General features: G+C 46.4%; 1 protein-coding gene across 1 annotated transcript in view; it reads right to left on the reverse strand.

Annotated features, from left to right (window-relative positions):
- Positions 1 to 13,966, reverse strand: part of cachd1 (cache domain containing 1) — a 286,337-nt gene that overhangs the window by 24,851 nt on the left and 247,520 nt on the right. The window contains 6 exon segments of the mRNA XM_084311268.1: positions 934 to 1,044; positions 2,829 to 3,010; positions 3,281 to 3,423; positions 7,179 to 7,347; positions 11,172 to 11,289; positions 12,919 to 13,042. Coding sequence (XP_084167394.1) covers positions 934 to 1,044; positions 2,829 to 3,010; positions 3,281 to 3,423; positions 7,179 to 7,347; positions 11,172 to 11,289; positions 12,919 to 13,042 — 847 coding nt within the window.

Here is a 13,966-nt window from a genome sequence, read left to right on the forward strand (position 1 = left end):
AGAGAGGGAAAGAGGAGAGGGAGGGGAGAGAGAGGAGGAGGGAGAAGGGAGAAGGGATGGAGTAGAGAGAGACGGAGAGAAATAGAGAGAGTAAAGGGGGAGATGATGGAGAGCAAGGAGGGAGAAGATCAAACAATAATGGAAATGTATATCGTGTTAATTTCAAACACCACACACAGTGTGTGTATGATAGGATTAGGGTGTTGTTGCTGGTTTGGGACCAGTGAGCGCATCATCCTACAATGACGTCTGTGTGGACGTGTGTGTGTGTGTGTGTGTGTGTGTGTGTGTGTGTGTGTGTGTGTGTGTGTGCTTGTACTCTTCCTCAGGCTGTAAAATGAGAGCAGGAGTCTGCAGAAATGGTTGCTTTTTATTTTCATATTTAATTCAGGGTGAAGATATTAGGGGTGTAAAGGTACACATATCCGTACCGAACCGTTCCAGTGTGTAACGTACCGTACCGAACGGCTGTGTACCGAACGAATACAACAGTACGTTAACCACTAACGACTGCCCGCCGGGGGCTGTTTGTTTCACAATCTAATATAATTATTATTATAATATATTTTTTTACAAGTCGATTATTAATTTCAATATAGAATATTCGTTGACAGCCCTACAAGCACAATTAGTTACTGCACACTACATCACCCCTGAGTGGAACATGGAAAGCCAAACTTTCGCCCCACTGTACCAAAAACCCGTACCGTACCTTGACTTCAAAACCGAGGTACGTACCGAACCGTGGTTTTTGTGTACCGTTACACCCCTAGAAGATATCAGGCTTGTGTTCAGAGGAGCACATCTCCGACCGCTCTGTGTGTTCATGTGGTCGTGTACATATTGTAGTGACTCCAGGGGGCAGTGGGGAATCAAACCTGCGTCGCTCCAGACCCCCAGGTGACATTGCTAACCAGTCCACTAAAGTCTTACCTCGATGCATGTATGGTGTGGCTGATGGTGACCACATAGCCGGCTCCGCCCACGTCCAGGTAGGGTCCGGTGAAGGTGATGAGACCAGGATTAGCTACAGCATGCAGGTACCTATAATACAACACAACAATACAGTCAGAGAGAGACCAGGGTCAGCTACAGCAGTGGTTCCCAAAGTCGGGGTCGCGACCCAAAGGTGGGGCGCGAGCAGCCACGGGAGGGCCGCGAGAAGATTTATAAAAAAAAAAAAAAAAAAAAAAAAATTGTCAGGCCACTGAACTTAGAAGCAGGCCAGGACAGTGTTTCTAGTTGTATTCTAAAATTCTATTCTATTGTATTCTAAAATGTGACTATATGGTTTTATATTAACTTAATAAATAAACAAAAACGAAAAATCGACTTATTTCAACGAACATTTCAAACTAAATAACAGATTATGCACATAAAACGCTGAAAACAACCGAAGCAACAATAGTATTTTAATGAGGCTATTATTATTATCATTATTATTTTGCAACAAGTTAGCCCTCTCATAAATAGCACATATAAATGAATAACTAACTTGAACCAACTTAATAGGATTGAAGTGATATTTGGCTTAAAAAATCGGCCGTCTGGCAAAAAAAAAAAAGAAAAAAAAAAGCCTGACGATGTGCATTGGGCCGCGGCTCTCTGACGCCTTATTTTCTGGGTCCCGGCCTGAAAAGTTTGGGACCTATAATACAACATTACAATACAGTCAGAGAGAGACCAGGGTCAGCTACAGCATGCCGGTACCTACTGTATAATACTGTAGTGTCTGCTATTAAAGACTCACCAACTCAGTTGTTGTTTTTCACTTGGTTGGTTTATTTATCACCATTCTTTTGGTCTTAGAACATTGACTGGGTGCAACATCTCTGCAGTACATTCCTAGACTGAACTCCAACCCTCCTCCGTCAGTCGGCCCTTGCAAGCAGAAACTTCAGTACAGTACAGGAGCTCGACCCCATCGACTTTGCATTCATTTGTGGCTTCATTAATTGTGACTTTCCATAGCTGGTATGAGGAACAGCAAGGCTTGTTCAGAGAAAGGACTCTACAGATCTCTGATACGTGATGAATAGGACTAGGGTTCCAAAAAGCACAACTGTCTCTTTGAGATCTTATTTTTCTTCGCTCTAGAACTCCACTAACACACTCCTGAGAAGACTGATATGAATTTAATCTCAGTGTGTCAGTTTTGGAGTTGTTGGAAGTTGTATTTCTTCACTTTTGACAGAGCTATATAGGCTAGCTGCTCCCTACCGCTTCCAGTCCGTGTGCTAATCCAGTCCTTGTGCTAAACTAGGCTAGCTGCTCCCTACTGCTTCCAGTCCTTGTGCTAAACTAGGCTAGCTGCTCCCTACTGCTTCCAGTCCTTGTGCTAAGCTAGGCTAGCTGTTCCCTACCGCTTCCAGTCCTTGTGCTAAGCTAGGCTAGCTGTTCCCTACTGCTTCCAGTTCTTGTGCTAAGCTAGGCTAGCTGTTCCCTACTGCTTCCAGTCCTTGTGCTAAGCTAGGCTAGCTGTTCCCTACTGCTTCCAGTTCTTGTGCTAAGCTAGGCTAGCTGTTCCCTACTGCTTCCAGACCTTGTGCTAAGCTAGGCTAGCTGTTCCCTACTGCTTCCAGTCCTTGTGCAAGCTGGGCTAGCTGCTCCCCTACTGCTTCCAGTCCTTGTGCTAAGCTAAGCTAGGCTAGCATGCACCCAGACATCTCTATGGGGCTACTGGACACACAGATGAAACAGATATTAATATTAACCATCCCTGCTCCTAACACACATTATACATTCACATGCCCATTATGAATAGACACACACACACACACAGACACACAGACACACACACACACACACACACACAGACACTAATGTACCACTGTCTCCTGGTTGGGTCAAAGGCCTTGTCCATCAGGGAACCGGGGTAGATCCGGAGCACCCCATTGGGCGTTGCTATGTAACGACGGACCACGTAACAGTTGAGACTACTCATCTCCATCAGCCTCATCCACTCGTCTGTCACATGACTGGTAGCCATCACCTCGTTCCTCACAGAAGACTGGAGAGAGAGAGAGACAGAGAGAGAGAGACAGAGAGAGCGAGACAGAGAGAGAGACAGACAGGTGAGAGAGCGAGAGAGAGAGACAGAGAGAGAAAGACAGAGAGACAGAGAGAGACAGGAGAGAGAGCGAGACAGATACAGAGAGAGAAAGACAGAAAGAGAGACAGAGAGAGATGTAACATCGTCATGTGACTGATAGCAATAGTCTCACTCCTGTCTTGAAGACTGAGAAATGGACAGAGATAGAGATAGAGAGAGAGATAGTACCTTGAGGCCAGGGTTAGCTATGAGCCTGGTGTTGTCACTGAGGTAGGCGGTGTAGTGCTCCACCATGCGCTTGGTCTCTGGCTGAGAGAGGTGCTCATAGGGGGAGGAGAAACTACCTGCAGACAGCATCACCGTGGGAGACTCTGAGAGAGAGAGAGAGAGAGAGAGAGAGACAGAGAGAGAGAGAGAGAGAGAGAGAGAGAGAGAGAGAGAGAGACATACAGAGAGAGAGACAGAGAGATACAGACAGAGATACAGAGAGAGAGAGAGACAGAGAGACAAGAGAGAGAGAAAGAGACAGAGAGAGACAGAGAGAGATATAGAGATATACAGACAGACATACAGAGAGAGAGACAGCGAGAGAGACGAGAGAGAGAGACAGATAGAGACACAGAGAGAGAGAGAGAGAGAGGGGGGAGGGTTGAGTACAGTAGAAGAGACACTTAGCTCCGTCAAATTAAATCCCCTGTTTAAACACATTACAACATCAGCACAAGCAGAGACCCACGCAGACCCGTCTCCACCTCCCTGTCACTTTTAATGTACACTGGCTTTGAAGTGAAGCTGTTTCCTAAAGAGAAAACCCACGTGCATTGTTCTATTCCAATGATCTTGGACAGTTCAGTCAATATCTATAAACAATAAACATAGAGTGTAAACAACTGTTTCTCTGAGCTGGAAATCAGAGCATTAAGTGACATGTTTTGGAGTCGGTCCACTGACAATGAATTAGTAACAGATTTTGTGAACTCAAATCTTATTTGGGTTTTATTCAAATATAGGGCTTACAGCTCTGAATCAGAAAATGTACCCATATTGCAGTATAATCACCATGGTTACTGTCATAGTGTCCTAAGAGTTAATCACCATGGTTACTGTCATAGTGTCCTGGGAGTTAAATCACCATGGTTACTGTCATAGTGTCCTAGGAGTTAAATCACCATGGTTACTGTCATAGTGTCCTAGGAGTTAAATCACCATGGTCACTGTCATAGTGTCCTAGGAGTTAAATCACCATGGTCACTGTCATAGTGTCCTAAGAGTTAAATCACCATGGTCACTGTCATAGTGTCCTGGGAGTTAAATCACCATGGTCACTGTCATAGTGTCCTGGGAGTTAAATCACCATGGTTACTGTCATAGTGTCCTAAGAGTTAAATCACCATGGTCACTGTCATAGTGTCCTGGGAGTTAAATCACCATGGTTACTGTCATAGTGTCCTAGGAGTTGTTCCACTATTAAGCAGCTCCAGGATCAGTCTTTTGATTACATGATCACTAGAGTCTTGTCTCTCTGGTGCTTTTTCACAACTCAAACGGTGGATTTTCCCTTTAAATTGGTAATGCCAGTTCAGTCACAGAGACAAGAGACTCCATTACTGTTCCAGACTGAAGACACATCTCTCCCACAGCGCTCTTCTCTAGAGACTCCATTACTGTTCCAGACTGAAGACACATCTCTCCCACAGCGCTCTTCTCTAGACTCCATTACTGTTCCAGACTCAAGACACATCTCTCCCACAGCGCTCTTCTCTAGACTCCATTACTGTTCCAGACTCAAGACACATCTCTCCCACAGCGCTCTTCTCTAGACTCCATTACTGTTCCAGACTGAAGACACATCTCTCCCACAGCGCTCTTCTCTAGACTCCATTACTGTTCCAGACTCAAGACACATCTCTCCCACAGCGCTCTTCTCTAGACTCCATTACTGTTCCAGACTCAAGACACATCTCTCCCACAGCGCTCTTCTCTAGACTCCATTACTGTTCCAGACTGAAGACACATCTCTCCCACAGCGCTCTTCTCTAGAGACTCCATTACTGTTCCAGACTGAAGACACATCTCTCCCACAGCGCTCTTCTCTAGAGACTCCATTACTGTTCCAGACTGAAGACACATCTCTCCCACAGCGCTCTTCTCTAGAGACTCCATTACTGTTCCAGACTGAAGACACATCTCTCCCACAGCGCTCTTCTCTAGAGACTCCATTACTGTTCCAGACTCAAGACACATCTCTCCCACAGCGCTCTTCTCTAGAGACTCCATTACTGTTCCAGACTGAAGACACATCTCTCCCACAGCGCTCTTCTCTAGACTCCATTACTGTTCCAGACTGAAGACACATCTCTCCCACAGCGCTCTTCTCTAGAGACTCCATTACTGTTCCAGACTGAAGACACATCTCTCCCACAGCGCTCTTCTCTAGAGACTCCATTACTGTTCCAGACTCAAGACACATCTCTCCCACAGCGCTCTTCTCTAGACTCCATTACTGTTCCAGACTGAAGACACATCTCTCCCACAGCGCTCTTCTCTAGAGACTCCATTACTGTTCCAGACTGAAGACACATCTCTCCCACAGCGCTCTTCTCTAGAGACTCCATTACTGTTCCAGACTGAAGACACATCTCTCCCACAGCGCTCTTCTCTAGAGACTCCATTACTGTTCCAGACTGAAGACACATCTCTCCCACAGCGCTCTTCTCTAGAGACTCCATTACTGTTCCAGACTCAAGACACATCTCTCCCACAGCGCTCTTCTCTAGAGACTCCATTACTGTTCCAGACTCAAGACACATCTCTCCCACAGCGCTCTTCTCTAGGGCCCTGATGTGTTCTACTAATGTGCTTTCCTTGGCCATTCTATTGTTTTAATATATCTGCTTTTTAATGTTTTATTATGATGTATATTTGGATTTAGTATGCTAAGTTAAAGCACTTTGAGACTATAGTACATTGTAGGGCTGGGCGATATGACGATATTATATAAATATCGGGTACAGTTCATTAACGATACACTTTTTAAACGTATCGTGGATATCGTGATGTTTTGCCCAAGAGGCTTGTGTTGCGTCAATCTGGTCCACACGTTGACACTTTTGAACAGCGCCGCCCCACACACACATTACTGCATCAAAAGTTACTACTTATGATAACAAAGGCATTCGTTTTGTGGCATTGACGTTATATAGTTACACTTTCAATAACATCAGCGTATTTACATAGCAACGACCGAGGTCGACCTAGATATAGCAAGCATTAGTCGTTCATATCTCAGCCCGTGCTGACTCCGTTGTGCCCATTCTGCGGTCTGTTAATAACGTTTTCAATCAGACAGATGTATGGAAAGGCTTTTATTATAACGCGCTTGCCGATTGGTGCTAAGAACAGCAGGGCGGGTGCAAGCGATGTGACGTAATTGGCAGACGCGACTGTCAATCAAAATGATTCTGTTTGCCGACTGAATGAATATAAACGTTATTAACAGATTGCAGCATAGGTACAATACAGTACAGCTCAATACAACAACAGTCAACAGTGGACTGGAGGATGCAGACCAGAGAAAGACTTTCGTCTTGTTTACATCAGGGTCCCCCATTTTCAATTCATCATATTTCGTATCTAAATCATATAATATCTCATTGCTAAATATATGCAATATATAATCTAATAATCCAATAATCTAAATCTAATATATAATATAAAAATGCTAAATGCATGGGTATTTTATTTTGTCTTTAATGTTAGCTTGCAAACTCAAATACTGTCTTGGTAAGCCTCATAATGAATTGTTTGGGGGAAAAAAAGAAAAACATCGTGATGCGTATCGTGTATCGCCGAAAGGTCAGAAAATATCGTGATATCATATTTAGGCCATATCGCCCAGCCCTAGTACATTGTATTTTAAAGTGTGCTCTATAAAGAATATTAATAATTATTAACATTCTTTACTCGAGACTACATTGTATTTTTTAAAGTGTGCTCTTTAAATAATATTAATTATTATTATTATTATTATTACTTGAGACTGCATTATATTTTAAAGTGCTCTATAAATAATATTAATTATTATTAGTTGTTTGCTGTCCCGGTCTCTGCAGTGACTGTGTCTCACCGACAGTGGCCAGCTGTTTGAAGTGGAGACAGGAGCTGGGTTGACCCAGGAGGTCCAGCCGGTGGTACAATAGCTTGGAGCTGGGAGCTGTGTTCAGGTTCTTCAGCTGTTTCACTGGGATCTCTGGCTGCACATAGACAATGCACAGGATGAAGGACGTGTCCTGAACCTGAGAGGAGAGGAGAGGAGAGGAGAGGAGAGGAGAGGAGAGGAGAGGAGAGGAGAGGAGAGGAGAGGAGAGGAGAGGAGAGGAGAGGAGAGGAGAGGAGAAGGGAGAGGAGAGGAGAAGGGAGAGGAGAGGACAGGAGAGGAGAAGGGAGAGGAGAGGAGAAGGGAGAGGAGAGGAGAAGGGAGAGGAGAGAAGAGAGACAGGAGAGGAGATGTGGAGAGGAGAGAAGAGGATAGGAGATGAGAGGTGGAGAGGAGAGGAGAGGAGAGGAGTGGAGTGGAGAGGAAATAAGAGGAGAGGTGGAGAGGAGAGAAAAGGAGAGGTGGAGAGGAGAGGAGAAGAGAGAAGAGGAGAGAGAGAAGAGGAGAGAAGGAGAGGTGGAGAGGAGAAGAGGATAGAGAAGAGAAGAGAGGAGAGAAGAGGAGAGAGGAGAGGAGAGGAGAGGAGAGGAGAGGAGAGGAGAGGAGAGGAGAGGAGAGGAGAGGAGAGGAGAGGAGAGGAGAGGAGAGGAGAGGAGAGGAGAGGAGAGGAGGAGAGGAGAGGAGAGGAGAGGTTAAACTCATATTTATTTGACCTTTATTTACTCAGAGTAGGCTGACTGAGCATAGTTGCTCTCCTGGGAGTTCCCAGTACGACCGCAGCCTGACACTGTTGGCCACTGAGCAGAGTAAGTGCCTTGCTCAGGGGCATTGTGGAGGCAGGTGTTGAGAGAGGACAGAGTTACTCCCTCTAGGTCCGTCTGGGGACTCAAACCGGCGGCCTTTCGGTTACGAAACCACTCATTTGACCTTTACTGTAACCTTGTACATTTAGGAAATAACTGCTTAGGAAAAGCTGAGGCTTCTGGATTGGCTACGTAGAAGCTACGTAGGAGCCTCTCTCTCTGTCCACCTCTCCCTCCCTCCCCCTCTCTTTCTCTCCACCCCCCCCCTCTCTCTCTATCCACCTCTCCCTCCCCCTCTCTTTCTCTCCACCCCCCCCCCCCCCTCTCTCTCTCTATCCACCTCTTTCTCCCCCCCTCCCTCTCTCTCTGTGTGTTTAGTATCAGTTGTCTCAGCCAGTGTTTTATGTGTAAGAGGTCTTTGGCTCCTCTGCCGAGGAGATAAATGTTGGCGCCGGGATGTGGAGCCACTGGCATGGTCTTCATCCACATACCGTACATCTCCTAATAAACTCTCCTCGTCTTTTAAAGTGGCCTGGGATGTATTCATGTTGTTACCGTAAAACCTCTAATAAACACCTGGGATATCCTCATGTTGTTACCGACACATTTCATACATAATAATAACTCTGTCTCAGCTTTAATTGGGATGAGAGCGCGACTGAGAACTATCGTTTCATGACACCGTTGGTTCAGGACAGACAGAAGACATGAGACAGTTGGTTCAGGACAGACAGAAGACATGAGACAGTTGGTTCAGGACGGACAGAAGACATGAGACAGTTAGTTCAGGAGAGACAGAAGACATGAGACAGTTAGTTCAGGAGAGACAGAAGACATGAGACAGTTGGTTCAGGAGAGACAGAAGACATGAGAGTTAGTTCAGGAGAGACAGAAGACATGAGACAGTTAGTTCAGGAGAGACAGAAGACATGATACAGTTAGTTCAGGACAGACAGAAGACATGAGAGTTAGTTCAGGAGAGACAGAAGACATGAGACAGTTAGTTCAGGACAGAGAGAAGACATGAGAGTTAGTTCAGGAGAGACAGAAGACATGAGACAGTTACAGTAGTTCAGGAGAGACAGAAGACATGAGACAGTTACAGTAGTTCAGGAGAGACAGAAGACATGAGACAGTTACAGTAGTTCAGGAGAGACAGAAGACATGAGACAGTTAGCTGTTAGTGACACACAAGAGAGACACACAGGAGAGACACAGGAGACACAGGAGAGACAGAGGAGAGACACACAGGGAGAGACACAGGAGACACACAGGAGAGACACACAGGAGACACACAGGAGAGACACACAGGAGAGACACAGGAGACACACAGGAGAGACACACAGGAGAGACACACAGGAGAGACACACAGGAGACACACAGGACACACAGGAGAGACACACAGGGAGAGACACACAGGAGACACACAGGAGAGACACAGGAGACACACAGGAGACACAGAGGAGAGACACACAGGGAGAGACAGAGGAGAGACACACAGGAGAGACACAGGAGACACACAGGAGACACACAGGAGACACACACAGGAGAGACACACAGGAGACACACAGGAGAGACACACAGGAGAGACACACAGGAGAGACACAGGAGAGACACACAGGAGAGACACACAGGAGAGACACAGGAGAGACACACAGGAGAGACACAGGAGAGACACAGGAGACACAGGAGAGACACACAGGAGAGACACAGGAGAGACACACAGGAGAGACACACAGGAGAGACACACAGGAGAGACACACAGGAGAGACACAGGAGACACACAGGAGAGACACACAGGAGAGACACACAGGAGACACACAGGAGAGACACAGGAGACACACAGGAGAGACACAGGAGAGACACACAGGAGAGACACACAGGAGAGACACAGGAGAGACACAGGAGAGACACAGGAGAGACACAGGAGAGACACACAGGAGACACACAGGAGAAACACAGGAGACACACAGGAGAGACACACAGGGAGAGACACAGGAGAGACACAGGAGAGACACACAGGAGAGACACACAGGAGACACACAGGAGACACACAGGAGAGACACACAGGAGAGACACAGGGAGAGACACAGGAGACACACAGGAGAGACACACAGGAGAGACACACAGGAGAGACACACAGGAGACACACAGGAGACACACAGGAGAGACACACAGGAGACACACAAGAGAGACACACAGGAGACACACAGGAGACACACAGGAGAGACACACAGGAGACACACAGGAGAGACACAGGAGACACAGGAGAGACACACAGGAGACACACAGGAGAGACACACAGGAGACACACAGGAGACACAGGAGACACACAGGAGACACACAGGAGACACACAGGAGAGACACAGGAGAGACACACAGGAGAGACACACAGGAGAGACACACAGGAGACACACAGGAGACACACAGGAGACACACAGGAGAGACACAGGAGACACAGGGAGAGTGTGTTTGAGTGCTTGCAGGTCAGTGTGTTTGAGTGCTTGCAGGTCAGTGTGTTTGAGTGCTTGCAGGTCAGTGTGTTGGAGTGCTTGCAGGTCAGTGTGTTCGAGTGCTTGCAGGCTTGCAGGGAGAGATACACAGATATACAACGTCTAAACCATGCCTGCTCTACTTCATTGCTGGGCTAAGTACTTCTATTCTATTCTACTCATATATATGCTTATTACATGTATTTATTGCTCCTATGTCCGCCCACTACAAACACGGGAACTCTGTAACCCCTTTCCCTGTCTCTCTGTGAGTGGATGTCTCGTGGTGATGGCCAAGGTGGTGCGATCTCCTCGATCTTCATACTTCAAATGGATCGGAGCGGAATACATACATTCATCCAAATCTCAGGGGAATTGCCGACGGCCGAGTTCTGGCACACAGCGCTGTAACCAGACACATATGACTCTGATATTTTGAGCTCCGAGCCTTAACATTTAGCCTTCATCTTATTTTCATACCAGCGCTCGATTTTAGTTCTTGATCTATTGTGATGTTTCTTCTCGACTTGTTTAAAGAAGACTTGCACAGCCCATGGGAGGCATTACCTTGTGATTTCGGGCTTTACAAATAAATTTGATTTGATTTGATTTACAGTCAGTGAGTTTGAGTGCTTGCAGGCACACAGGAGGCCTACAGGGTAGCCTACCAGTTTCCATGCGTAGCTGACGTTGTAGGCGTCCTTGCTGGGGTTGCGGAGGCGGTTGGTGTGCCAGGAGAGGGAGGAGTTGACCGGTACAGCGATCACCTGACTACCCAGGGGCAGGCTGGGAAAACAAACAGACGGAATGAAAACACCGGAACGCCAGTTTCAGCACAAAGCCCGTTTAAAACTCATCGTACAATTTCAGAAAACGAGTTTGTAAATCGTCAAATAATAAGATAAGAGACACACAGGACAGTTCTTTGAGGAACTTTATATGTAAATAAACTACACAAACAGATTCCGTGGTCTGTCTTTGGAACTTTCTCAGCACTGAAATCTACTCCACAGTACAAATAAAAGCAGACTTCAGTGAGCTTCAGTCGGCTTGTACAGACAGGAGCTCGATCCCATTGACTATGCATTGGTTTGTGGCTAACTGTCTGGAGCTACTGTAGCATGAGGAGCTGCACGGAGTGCTAACTGTCTGGAGCTACTGTAGCATGAGGAGCTGCACGGAGTGCTAACTGTCTGGAGCTACTGTAGCATGAGGAGCTGCACGGAGCGCTAACTGTCTGGAGCTACTGTAGCATGAGGAGCTGCACGGAGTGCTAACTGTCTGGAGCTACTGTAGCATGAGGAGCTGCACGGAGTGCTAACTGTCTGGAGCTACTGTAGCATGAGGAGCTGCACGGAGTGCTAACTGTCTGGAGCTACTGTAGCATGAGGAGCTGCACGGAGTGCTAACTGTCTGGAGCTACTGTAGCATGAGGAGCTGCACGGAGTGCTAACTGTCTGGAGCTACTGTAGCATGAGGAGCTGCACGGAGTGCTAACTGTCTGGAGCTACTGTAGCATGAGGAGCTGCACGGAGTGCTAACTGTCTGGAGCTACTGTAGCATGAGGAGCTGCACGGAGTGCTAACTGTCTGGAGGTACTGTAGCATGAGGAGCTGCACGGAGTGCTAACTGTCTGGAGCTACTGTAGCATGAGGAGCTGCACGGAGTGCTAACTGTCTGGAGCTACTGTAGCATGAGGAGCTGCACGGAGCGCTAACTGTCTGGAGCTACTGTAGCATGAGGAGCTGCACAGAGTGCTAACTGTCTGGAGCTACTGTAGCATGAGGAGCTGCACAGAGTGCTAACTGTCTGGAGCTACTGTAGCATGAGGAGCTGCACGGAGTGCTGAGAAAGGACTCTACCGAACTATCCCTTCAGATTCCTTTTATTGTCACATCATTCTGTACCTTTTACAGCTAAAAAAGAGTGAAATTCCCTTTGTTGTGGTTCTTCGACCGTAACAGCATTCAATAGAATATAAAGTGCTGTCAATCGATTAAAATATTTAATCTGATTAATCGCATGATTGTCTATAGTTAACTCGCGATTAATCGCATAAATTTTTTTTCCTTCAGATAATCAATAATACACCCGAGTGAAGTCTAGTAAAAATATATATATATATAAAAAGCTATATATAATAATTTCTAAAAAGTTAATCGTGAGTTAAAAAAAATAGTGGCGTTAATAGAATCGTGCGTTAACGTGTTAATACAGCGTTAACTTTGACAGCCATTAAACAAAAATACAAATAGCATAGAATAAAATTAAATAACAGCAAGATGACTATAATACAATGCTAACAACGTGTGCAGTGTGCAGATATTACACTATATAAAATATAAATAACTAAATGTAGAGTTCCAACAAGAAAACCAAAAAAAAGATCCGCCTCCTTCCTCCTCCTCTTCTCACCTGAGGATGTTATGGCGGACGGCAGGGAACCCAGGGATGTTCTCGTAGTGGATGATGTCGGTGTGGAGTGGAGGCTCCGTCATCAGGTAGGGGCGTGTCAGAGACGGATGCATCAGAGTGTAGCCTGGGAAACCAAAAGGTAACAAACATCAGTAGACTGTTGGTGACATCAGAGTGTAGCCTGGGAAACCAAAGGTAACAAACATCAGTAGACTGTTGGTGACATCAGAGTGTAGCCTGGGGAAACCAAAGGTAACAAACATCAGTAGACTGTTGGTGACATCAGAGTGTAGCCTGGGAAACCAAAGGTAACAAACATCAGTAGACTGTTGGAGTGTTGGTGACATCAGAGTGTAGCCTGGGGAAACCAAAGGTAACAAACATCAGTTGACTGTTGGAGTGTTGGTGACATCAGAGTGTAGCCTGGGGAAACCAAAGGTAACAAACATCAGTAGACTGTTGGAGTGTTGGTGACATCAGAGTGTAGCCTGGGGAAACCAAAGGTAACAAACATCAGTAGACTGTTGGTGACATCAGAGTGTAGCCTGGGGAAACCAAAGTTCTGTTTCGTTAAGGGGCTCTGCTTGGCATCACCTACTGCACTCCCTCGCGTACGTGCACGCGTACTGAATAACATTCTACAAATATACCTTTAATACCAGTATTAGTCTGACCACACCCCTCATCAGCTTACCTTCATAAGCAGGTGTGTGGTCACCTGCTCTCCTCCTTCTCGCTTTCACCACAAGGAAGTGCCTTCGGTAGTACCCCACTTGACGTGTTGTTAGTTGAAAAGAGTTGTGACTGGTTTACATTGTGCTTAATCTTTTCTTCTCTCACTTTGTTGTATAAGAAAAGGTTTGGGTCATAATGTATTCCGCGGAGAGTAGACCCGCTAGACCTACTCTTCACCACCGGTTCTCCATTCCCGCCTTCGTCGTGCGCTTCGGTGCTGGGCTGTTGCCACTCTCGTGGTTGCCGACCCAGCCCGGGAGACTGCCGGTGGATAGTTTTCCTCACCGACGAGCCGAGGGTTCGGTGCCGTCGC

The sequence above is a fragment of the Notolepis coatsorum genome (genome assembly GCF_963971535.1).
Source record: "Notolepis coatsorum genome assembly, chromosome: 3".
Classification (NCBI taxonomy): domain Eukaryota; kingdom Metazoa; phylum Chordata; class Actinopteri; order Aulopiformes; family Paralepididae; genus Notolepis; species Notolepis coatsorum.